Genomic DNA, 12016 nt, shown 5'->3' with positions numbered 1-12016 from the left:
GCATTTGGCACCTGGAACCTGGAATCTGACAGCTGGAATCTGGCATCTGGCACCTGGAATCTGACAGCTGGAATCTGACAGCTGACACCTGGAACCTGGTACCTGGCATCTGACACCTGACACTTACCCTGTACTTCCCTCTATACCTGACTCTATCTCTACCCTGTCACCTCTGACCAGTGGTTTCCTTCTATGTAGCTTATTGTTAGCTCTGATGCTAGCTGCATCGTTATTCCCTCGTTTGTAAGTTGCTTTGGATAAAAGCGTCTGCTAAATGCAGAAACATCAACCTGGTTCAAGCCGGTCAGAAAGATCTTTGTAAGACTAAACTATCTCACCAGGATTTATTGGATTATGCCGAGCGCTCTTTCCAGACACGTTCATACAAATGAACAACACACAGATGTTACAGGGAGAGAAGATAAGGCCAAACATATTCGGAAGCCAGGAAAAGAAAAAAGGTCTCCCTCAGTTCCTGGTATCATGCTTTTAGATGGCACCAAAAACCTGAGCCTCTCACCGCTGGCTACCAGGACATGTTGTGGTTTTTAGAACCCTTTGGTCAGAATGAACTCTACTATATGAATGGGATTCATAAATAAACGTTACTTCTCTTATTTACATTATTTTTATTGTTTATTTACATTAGTTTTATTTACATGCTTTCACTTTAAGTTTTGGACGTTTAGACCACCTGGCTGTGTGTGTTCTGTGTCTGTGGTATTGAGCTCTTACTTCCGGTGTCAGCCCAGGATGTGGGTAGACCTCTGGTTAAAACTCAGGTCGGTACAGAAAGCATCAACACAACATGGAGCCTGTGTCCGTCTGCCTATTCATTGGTAAGAAAAACACGTCTTTGTGCTTTTTCAGTTAATTCCCAAACAGATTGAATACTTTTCTCTTGTTTCTCTTGTATTTTTGCTCTGATAGAGTGGGTTATTTTGACCTTTTTAAGTACTGATTCTACCAATGTCTGCTTGCCAAATATCAACATATATGAGGTTTATTTTGTGGTATATTTGTGGTTTATGTGTTGTTTTGCGACTTGGCTGGTCATCCGTGTAAGACCGGATGAAAATCAAGCGATAATCAAGCGACAGAAACATGTTGTATGGCTATAGGAACTTATATCAGCGCGTCAGCATGCTGTGGTTGTGTGAAACATGCTGGTGTCAGGTTAGGATCAGCCGTTTTCTACATGTTGAAGCTAATTCACTTAAATCTAATTGAATTCTTGTTGGCATTTATCAGCTCGAGGAGACAAAGTTAGCTTCCCACCTTCACTAAAAGACAGAATCATCTGCTGAGTCTGTGACCAGAGACGTTACTGTGGCAAACATTCAGGGTTTCTTCCTGTTCGTTTGGCTACAGCGCTGAAGAAAACACTCGTATTCTGCACCAGACCACGTCTGCTGATGTCGGTCAGACTTGTGCCGGGTTATAAGTGATGATGTGAATGTTAGTCAGAATTTTAGCTTCGGTGCTCGTTCAGACATGACACCGACATTAGTTAGTGGAGAGCAGTGTGTTTCTGACTGGTACTTACTTCTCTTTGAGGCATGTCTTTGTGGTTTTACTCACGTTTACTTTAAAATTCTGTTGAATGGTCCACTTCCTGTTTAGCTCCACCTTAGCCGTACTCTTATCAACCCAAAGCCCTCTGATATGATGCAGAAGTCACAGCTGAATCAATGACAGCAAGCTGTCCAGCTCCTGAGGCAGCTGACCCATCCCATACCATGACATTCCCACCACCGTGCCTCACATATGTCTTTAAGGTCTCAGAAGCAGTTCAGCGATGTTCAGGTGTTTAAATTCTTCCCCCGCACTGCAGATGTTATGTTCTGTGCTTCTGACTGTTACAAATGCATTATGGGATGTATCTAAAAAGGAAGCAGACGTCACACAGAATGCATGTCAGCCTCACAGCAGCATCAGGTTTACACGAATCAGACCAGCCTAAAAGTTACTGAAGTAAAGGGCATGTTTCCGTCTTTGAGCGACCACAGATGCCCGCCTCATGGTTTCTCCTGGTCTCTCATTTCCTCTTTTAGGAGCAGCTTCGCTGACGATCCAGCCCGACAGATCTCAGTTCTTCCGCTATGAATCCTTCAATCTGACCTGCGCCCCGCCGGGCAGCTTCAGCGGCTGGACGGTGATAAGAAACACCTCTGAGCCGTTTGCTCCGTGTAAAGCCTGGGGGCGACAGAATGGGTCCTCCTGCATTAATCGCAGCGTCTATAAGTCAGATACCGGACTCTACTGGTGCCAGTCTGAGCAGGGACACTGCAGCAATGCCCTCCACATCACTGTGACCAGTACGTAAATGTTCTTTCAGGTTTTTCTTGCTTCTTGTCACACAATGAACTGCAGAGAAGAATATTATGAGGTGAGCTGATCACCGAACACCTTTAAAAGTAGAATATTTCTGTCAGAGAGCTGAGATGGAGCCCCGTAACCTTTCTTTGAATTGGTGTTTTTGCATTCAGTCACTGTTTCCTGGTGCCTTCACTTGCTGTTTAATGGCTGTTTCACTCATTAAAAAGTACAAGATTAAGGTTATAAAACATGGAGGCCGACATTAAAAGTAGGGCTGGGCGGGTTAACTCGTTATTATCGCGCTAACTTGTTAATTATTTAACGCCGATAAATATTTTATCGCGCATTAACGCAGGTTTTATTATTTATTTCATTATTGTAAAAGTCTGTTGCTCACAGGCTTTTATTTTGTAAAAGTCTGTTGCTCACAGGCTTTTGTTTTGTAAAAGTCTGTTGCTGTCTGCTGCGGAACCGGAAAAGAAAGTAATCGGCAGATCCACCAAACCTGGAGAAGGGTACGGAACTTTTACTCGGCCATTTTCATTTTAAAGTTCTTCCAGACGGCAGAGTCGACAGAACCAAAGTCATCTGTAAACACTGCCAAGTTGAATTGTCTTCTCAGCGTAGTAGTTCCAGTCTAAAATATCACTTAAAGGCAAAACACACAACTGATAGCAGCAAGTCATTCAAGGAAACAGACAGTGGAGCGAGGCTTCTACATAAAAACTACAGAAAGATGCTGATGTTAAAAGTGTGTTTGCACAACAAATGTTATGGCACTTTCATTCATATGGCAGCACATTTAAAATAAAACTAAATGCTAAAAGCTATACACTACTTTTGGATTCATTTTTGGATTTTGCATACAAATGCGATTAATCGTGATTAATCAGGGAAATCATGTGATTAATTAGATTAAACATTTTAATCGTTGCCCAGCCCTAATTAAAACACACCCTGCTCTAATGTGTCCTTTTCCTGGATCACCGGCTCCTGCCCAGAAGTCCAACTGAAGTCCTCCTGGATGGAAACATAACTTTGTTTTTTTTTTGTCTGTTTGAATTTCAGCCAACACTGTGATCCTGGAGAGTCCTTCACTTCCTGTGACGGAGGGAAAGAACGTGGAACTGACCTGCTCCTGCAGGGGAAGATACGAGCCCACGTCTTCATCAAACTTCACTGCTAAGTTCTTCAGAAACGACACATTCATCGGAGAGCAGCCCGGTGGAAAGATGCGTCTTTTAGAAGTGTCCCCGTCTCATGAAGGCTTCTATGAGTGTGAACACCCCACAAGAGGACGGTCCCCGCAGAGCTGGCTGGCTGTGAAAGGTGATCCTGTTCTGCTACGTGTAGCATCTGTGTGATTAGCACCATTATCGAGTGTAGAAGAAGAGATGATGAAGCAATGATGGAGGCAGCAATCACTGCTGGCTCACAAGTAAAAACAGCACAATTAGATGATAGTTTTAGGACACAAAGTCAGAATCTGTTCCCTAAAAAGAAGGATTTCAGAAACAGTCTGATGGCTGTGAAATACGCTTCAGCCTCATTACTGATGAGAATGTGAAGGAGCATCAGCTGGTGTTGCATGTAGGGACTGGAGAGCCGTCCCGCTGAGCTCCCTGCCACCATCACCTGAGCTGCCAGCCTGGTTATGATCAAAAGAGTCAAACTGATGCAGAGGTGAGAAGGGAGGGAGAGAAGGATCCTTAGTCCAGTGGTGAGGGCTTTAAAACAGGATCCTGGAGGTCAACATGCAGGGTCTGTGGATGCTAAACTACTGGTTTGGTATTGGTTTTTAATTTGGGTACAAGCAGCATCTCTAATCAGCTTTTTACTCAAACTCATTGTGTCCTGTTATCCTGCAGAGGTGGGCGAGTTACAGGGGTCTCAGGGTGCTTATGTTATGTAATGGCTATTCGTCCTTAGTGTCAATAATCAAAACTAAAAAATGTCAAAACCATAATAAACTAAATCAAATCACTGAGACACCTAGGGAGTGAATTTACGCAGGTAAAATGAGTCCATTGTCCAGGCAGAAAATTGCTCCAATGCTCCAAACCAAGCACACAAACAAAGAACAATGGCCTTTGCCGCCTCTCTTGCCCAGTAACAAACCATTAGCCCTCCCAGGTGCCTGCTCACCTGTGACTGCCTGCCCATCTAGAAACTCTCCCAGTGCCCCCAGCTAACCAGTGCTTTCAAAATAAAAGCATAATTAAATACCCAAATTAACTCAAACAACCAATAAAGATATATTCCTCAAACTAAACCCCCAAAAGATAACTAAATAATAAGTGAGGCAAATATTACAAAATAACAAATAGCTCCTACATGTTAGATCCACCCAAAGTGATTTAGAGTTAAAACAGGAATCAGACCTCCAATTTCTCTGTCTGTGAAAAAGACAAAAGCCAATGAAGACAACGTAGGAATCAATAGAGTTCCAGTCAACCATGGAGACCTGATCCACAGCAGCGAGTTACATCAGAAGCAGAGGTTTCTGTACCCATGCAGGGTTAAATCTGTCTTATCCAAGCGTCTCACACCAGGTACCGACAAGTCAACAGCACGGCCTGTAACCAAAACCCCGAAATACAACATGACATACTTTTCATTCTCTTCTGTTAACCACATGTGTGTCATTGCATGCCATGTAAGGACAAGCTCTGAGCTCTGAAAACCAGGTGGGTGGTGACACATTAACACTGGTGTTTCCTTTTTTCAGTGAAAGACGCGCCTCCCAACCCTCCTCAGACCAGACTGCTGCTCTCCATCCTGCTGTTAATCTTCTACAATGTTTTATTCCTTCTGGGTATCTGCGTATACAGACGTTGGGCTCGAGGTAAGGCCGTCCTTTTGTTTCTCTTTGGTCCTTCTGATAAAGACGTCAGAGATGATATTGTGGGTGATATTGTGAAAAAATGTGACTCTACTTTTGGTTTAATTTTAGAAATAAGTCCAAATTCAGCCATTAACTGGAGTTTTGGGCCGTTCAGTCATTCCAGTTTACTCTGTCTGATTATAGAGAAGAACTAAAACTGCACAAAACCACATCAGGGTATTTATACATCTTTAACAATGCCGTGTGACCACCGCACAGTGGTTTCCATGGAGACCAACCTCTGCTGCTCAACGTAAAACACGACTGGAGTCAGCAGACCACCTGTTGTCGCTCTGTGGTACGGCGCCTGGTTGTGGCTGCAGAGATGGAGGCAGTTATGTTTCCACTTCACCTTCGACCTGTGAAAACCGAGCAGCCGTTTCAGCCTGTGTCCAAGAGACCAAACTTATTCTCATGTTCAGGCAAAACAAGCGGGTCTGGGCATGAAAGTCAGGCGGCATCGACTGCGAGGGCCGAGCTCTTTTTAGGAGAAGTCAGCCGAAACACAGACTGCTGCCATGGCAACGGCAACACTGGTAGGCAAAACAGGAAGCGACCAAACGTGGGACAAAAAGTCAGGACAGAACAGAAAGAAGGTCCTTTTACTGAGATATCTGCAGATAAATGTTCCTTTTACTGAGATATCTGCAGATAAATGTTCCTTTTACTGAGATATCTGCAGATGAATGTTCCTTTTACTGAGATATCTGCAGATAAATGTTACTTTTACTGAGATATCTGCAGATAAATGTTACTTTTACTGAGATATCTGCAGATGAATGTTCCTTTTACTGAGATATCTGCAGATAAAAGTTCCTTTTACTGACATATCTGCAGATAAATGTTCCTTTTACTGAGATATCTGTAGATAAATGTTCCTTTTACTGAGATATCTGCAGATAAATGTACCTTTTACTGAGATATCTGCAGATAAAAGTTCCTTTTACTGAGATATCTGCAGATAAATGTTCCTTTTACTGACATTTCTGCAGATAAATGTTTCTTTTACTGAGATATCTGCGGATAAAAGTTCCTTTTACTGAGATATCTGCAGATAAATGTTCCTTTTACTGACATTTCTGCAGATAAATGTTCCTTTTACTGAGATATCTGCAGATAAAAGTTCCTTTTACTGACATATCTGCAGATAAATGTTCCTTTTACTGAGATATCTGTAGATAAATGTTCCTTTTACTGAGATATCTGCAGATAAATGTACCTTTTACTGAGATATCTGCAGATAAAAGTTCCTTTTACTGAGATATCTGCAGATAAATGTTCCTTTTACTGACATTTCTGCAGATAAATGTTTCTTTTACTGAGATATCTGCGGATAAAAGTTCCTTTTACTGAGATATCTGCAGATAAATGTACCTTTTACTGAGATATCTGCAGATAAAAGTTCCTTTTACTGAGATATCTGCAGATAAATGTTCCTTTTACTGACATTTCTGCAGATAAATGTTTCTTTTACTGAGATTTCTGCGGATAAAAGTTCCTTTTACTGACATATCTGCAGATAAATGTTCCTTTTACTGAGATATCTGTAGATAAATGTTCCTTTTACTGAGATATCTGCAGATAAATGTACCTTTTACTGAGATATCTGCAGATAAAAGTTCCTTTTACTGAGATATCTGCAGATAAATGTTCCTTTTACTGACATTTCTGCAGATAAATGTTTCTTTTACTGAGATTTCTGCGGATAAAAGTTCCTTTTACTGACATATCTGCAGATAAATGTTCCTTTTACTGAGATATCTGTAGATAAATGTTCCTTTTACTGAGATATCTGCAGATAAATGTTCCTTTTACTGAGATATCTGCAGATAAATGTTCCTTTTACTGAGATATCTGTAGATAAATGTTCCTTTTACTGAGATATCTGCAGATAAATGTACCTTTTACTGAGATATCTGCAGATAAGTGTGTCTTTTACTGAGATATCTGCAGATAAATGTTCCTTTTACTGAGATATCTGCAGATAAAAGTTCCTTTTACTGAGATATCTGCAGATAAATGTTCCTTTTACTGACATTTCTGCAGATAAATGTTTCTTTTACTGAGATATCTGCGGATAAAAGTTCCTTTTACTGACATATCTGCAGATAAATGTTCCTTTTACTGAGATATCTGTAGATAAATGTTCCTTTTACTGAGATATCTGCAGATAAATGTACCTTTTACTGAGATATCTGCAGATAAAAGTTCCTTTTACTGAGATATCTGTAGATAAATGTTCCTTTTACTGAGATATCTGCAGATAAATGTTCCTTTTACTGAGATATCTGTAGATAAATGTTCCTTTTACTGAGATATCTGCAGATAAATGTACCTTTTACTGAGATATCTGCAGATAAGTGTGTCTTTTACTGAGATATCTGCAGATAAATGTTCCTTTTACTGAGATATCTGCAGATAAATGTTCCTTTTACTGAGATATCTGCAGATAAAAGTTCCTTTTACTGAGATATCTGCAGATAAATGTTCCTTTTACTGACATTTCTGCAGATAAATGTTTCTTTTACTGAGATATCTGCGGATAAAAGTTCCTTTTACTGACATATCTGCAGATAAATGTTCCTTTTACTGAGATATCTGTAGATAAATGTTCCTTTTACTGAGATATCTGCAGATAAATGTACCTTTTACTGAGATATCTGCAGATAAAAGTTCCTTTTACTGAGATATCTGCAGATAAATGTTCCTTTTACTGAGATATCTGCGGATAAAAGTTCCTTTTACTGAGATATCTGCAGATAAATGTTCCTTTTACTGAGATATCTGCAGATAAATGTTTCTTTTACTGAGATATCTGCAGATAAATGTTCCTTTTACTGACATTTCTGCAGATAAATGTTCCTTTTACTGAGATATCTGCAGATAAAAGTTCCTTTTACTGAGATATCTGTAGATAAATGTTCCTTTTACTGAGATATCTGCAGATAAATGTTCCTTTTACTGAGATATCTGTAGATAAATGTTCCTTTTACTGAGATATCTGCAGATAAAAGTTCCTTTTACTGAGATATCTGCAGATAAATGTTCCTTTTACTGAGATATCTGCAGATAAATGTTCCTTTTACTGAGATATCTGTAGATAAATGTTCCTTTTACTGAGATATCTGCAGATAAAAGTTCCTTTTACTGAGATATCTGCAGATAAATGTTCCTTTTACTGAGATATCTGCAGATAAATGTTCCTTTTACTGACATATCTGTAGATGAATGTTCCTTTTACTGAGATATCTGCAGATAAAAGTTCCTTTTACTGAGATATCTGCGGATAAAAGTTCCTTTTACTGAGATATCTGCGGATAAAAGTTCCTTTTACTGAGATATCTGCGGATAAAAGTTCCTTTTACTGAGATATCTGCGGATAAAAGTTCCTTTTACTGAGATATCTGCAGATAAAAGTTCCTTTTACTGAGATATCTGCAGATAAAAGTTCCTTTTACAGACATATCTGCAGATAAATGTTCCTTTTACTGAGATATCTGCGGATAAAAGTTCCTTTTACTGAGATATCTGCGGATAAAAGTTCCTTTTACTGAGATATCTGCAGATAAATGTTCCTTTTACGGAGATATCTGCAGATAAAAGTTCCTTTTACTGAGATATCTGCAGATAAATGTTCCTTTTACTGAGATATCTGCAGATAAATGTTCCTTTTACTGACATTTCTGCAGATAAATGTTTCTTTTACTGAGATATCTGCAGATAAATGTTACTTTTACTGACATATCTGTAGATAAATGTTCCTTTTACTGAGATATCTGCGGATAAAAGTTCCTTTTACTGACATATCTGTAGATAAATGTTCCTTTTACTGAGATATCTGCAGATAAATGTACCTTTTACTGAGATATCTGCAGATAAAAGTTCCTTTTACTGAGATATCTGCAGATAAATGTTCCTTTTACTGAGATATCTGCGGATAAAAGTTCCTTTTACTGACATATCTGCAGATAAATGTTCCTTTTACTGAGATATCTGCAGATAAATGTACCTTTTACTGAGATATCTGCAGATAAAAGTTCCTTTTACTGAGATATCTGCAGATAAATGTTTCTTTTACTGAGATATCTGCGGATAAAAGTTCCTTTTACTGAGATATCTGCAGATAAATGTTCCTTTTACTGAGATATCTGCAGATAAATGTTTCTTTTACTGAGATATCTGCAGATAAATGTTCCTTTTACTGACATTTCTGCAGATAAATGTTTCTTTTACTGAGATATCTGCGGATAAAAGTTCCTTTTACTGAGATATCTGCAGATAAATGTTCCTTTTACTGACATATCTGTAGATAAATGTTCCTTTTACTGAGATATCTGCAGATAAATGTTCCTTTTACTGACATATCTGCAGATAAATGTTCCTTTTACTGACATATCTGCGGATGAATGTTCCTTTTACTGACATATCTGCAGATAAATGTACCTTTTACTGAGATATCTGCAGATAAAAGTTCCTTTTACTGAGATATCTGCAGATAAATGTTCCTTTTACTGAGATATCTGCGGATAAAAGTTCCTTTTACTGAGATATCTGCAGATAAATGTTCCTTTCACTGAGATATCTGCAGATAAATGTTCCTTTTACTGAGATATCTGCAGATAAAAGTTACTTTTACTGAGATATCTGCAGATAAATGTTTCTTTTACTGAGATATCTGCAGATAAATGTTCCTTTTACTGAGATATCTGCAGATAAATGTTTCTTTTACTGAGATATCTGCAGATAAATGTTCCTTTTACTGAGATATCTGCAGATAAATGTTCCTTTCACTGAGATATCTGCAGATAAAAGTTCCTTTTACTGAGATATCTGCAGATAAATGTTCCTTTTACTGACATTTCTGCAGATAAATGTTTCTTTTACTGAGATATCTGCAGATAAATGTTACTTTTACTGACATATCTGTAGATAAATGTTCCTTTTACTGAGATATCTGCGGATAAAAGTTCCTTTTACTGACATATCTGTAGATAAATGTTCCTTTTACTGAGATATCTGCAGATAAAAGTTCCTTTTACTGAGATATCTGCAGATAAATGTTCCTTTTACTGAGATATCTGCGGATAAATGTTCCTTTTACTGAGATATCTGCGGATAAAAGTTCCTTTTACTGAGATATCTGCAGATAAATGTTCCTTTTACTGAGATATCTGCAGATAAATGTTTCTTTTACTGAGATATCTGCAGATAAATGTTCCTTTTACTGACATTTCTGTAGATAAATGTTCCTTTTACTGAGATATCTGTAGATAAATGTTCCTTTTACTGAGATATCTGCAGATAAAAGTTCCTTTTACTGAGATATCTGCAGATAAATGTTCCTTTTACTGAGATATCTGCAGATAAATGTTTCTTTTACTGACATATCTGCAGATAAATGTTCCTTTTACTGAGATATCTGCAGATAAATGTTCCTTTTACTGAGATATCTGCAGATAAATGTTTCTTTTACTGACATATCTGCAGATAAATGTTCCTCTCTTTCCGTGTTCACACTTCAGTCTGCAGGGAGAACTGAACCAGGCTCAGATCAAACACTTATCAGCACTGCACTGAGTTCTGTGGTGAATCCTTGGTTAAGTTCTGACACACGTCTCGCTCTGACATCACCTTACAGCCATGTGTTCTGGCTTCTTTACTTCTCTTTCCCTGCAGCTCGAGCTGAAGACAGAAGGAGAGCTTCAAAGCGTCTGACCCCTCAGCGATGAGACGCTTCTCCAGCAGGTCGGCAGCAGAAGAGCAGCGGCACATCAGTGGGATTAAAGCTGCATCATTTCCCTCTCATTCAGCCTTTTCTTACCTTTAGAACGTCTCAGTGCTTTTTCCAGTTGTATCCTCCAGCTTTATGGGGTTCTTCCTGCTCTGGTTGTGAAGGCTCAGCGGCAGATGCAGGCAGGAAACACATTTCCACCCCTCAGGGGGAGAAAGCTGCCTCTGCCTTTTCTACAATTAAATGAAGACCAAACTGAGATCTTTCTGTTTGGTAGCAAAGAGAAGAGGGTCACCGTTGGTAAATATCTTGAGACTCGGACCCTTACAATCACTGACCGAGTTGGTAATCTCGGAGTGTTGATAGACTCAGATCTGACTTTCAGCAGCCACATCAAAGCTGTCACCAAGGCAGCTTTTTACCACCTCAGAAACATCAACAGAATTAAAGGTTTCCTCTCCCAAACAGACCAGGAGAAACTCATCCATGCATTCATCTCCAGCAGACTCCATTACTGTAACGCTCTTTGAACTGGACTTCCCAAAAAGAGCATTAAACATCTGCAGCTCATCCAGAACGCTGCTGCTGGAGTTTTAACCCGGACTAAGAGATCTGAACACATCACAGCAGCTATTTTTAATGCTTCTTGCACTCCCTGCTGCAATGCTTTTATTTTATGTAAAGCACTTTGAAATGTTGGTACATGAAATGTGCTATATAAATAAATTTGATTTGATTTGATTTGATACATATATACTGCATACTGCATACTAGATACTGCATACTACATACTGCATACTGCATACTAAATAATGCATACTACATAATGCATACTGCATACTACATACTGCATACTAGATACTGCGTACTGCATACTACATACTGCGTACTACATACTGCAAACTGCATACTACATACTGCATACTAGATACTGAATACTGCATACTGCATACTACATACTGCATACTGCATACTAGATACTGCATACTACATACTGCATACTGCATACTACATACTGCATACTACATAATGCATACTGCATACTACATACTGCATACTAGATACTGCGTACTGCATACTAC

General features: G+C 39.0%; 1 protein-coding gene across 1 annotated transcript; it reads left to right on the top strand.

Annotated features, from left to right (window-relative positions):
- Positions 1-751: 751 nt before the first annotated feature.
- Positions 752-11600, top strand: LOC142369437 (low affinity immunoglobulin gamma Fc region receptor II-like). Its single transcript, XM_075451799.1, has 5 exons — positions 752-839; positions 2055-2318; positions 3388-3648; positions 5048-5164; positions 10880-11600. The coding sequence occupies exons 1-5, from the start codon at positions 809-811 to the stop codon at positions 10930-10932; spliced, it is 726 nt and encodes a 241-aa protein (XP_075307914.1). The 5' UTR covers positions 752-808; the 3' UTR covers positions 10933-11600.
- Positions 11601-12016: the final 416 nt, after the last annotated feature.

This window comes from Odontesthes bonariensis, chromosome 19 (assembly GCF_027942865.1).
Source record: "Odontesthes bonariensis isolate fOdoBon6 chromosome 19, fOdoBon6.hap1, whole genome shotgun sequence".
Taxonomy (NCBI): Eukaryota; Metazoa; Chordata; class Actinopteri; order Atheriniformes; family Atherinopsidae; genus Odontesthes; species Odontesthes bonariensis.
This window is presented reverse-complemented; position numbering and strand designations above follow the sequence as displayed.

What these genes read in the sequence shown, in the direction of transcription:
- LOC142369437 (XM_075451799.1), top strand. Translation starts at nt 809, where the DNA reads ATGGAGCCTGTGTCCGTCTGCCTATTCATTG. An exon ending in GAGCTGGCTGGCTGTGAAAG is followed by an intron (nt 3,649 to 5,047) that starts GTGATCCTGTTC and finishes TCCTTTTTTCAG; the next exon opens with TGAAAGACGCGCCTCCCAAC. An exon ending in ATACAGACGTTGGGCTCGAG is followed by an intron (nt 5,165 to 10,879) that starts GTAAGGCCGTCC and finishes CTTTCCCTGCAG; the next exon opens with CTCGAGCTGAAGACAGAAGG.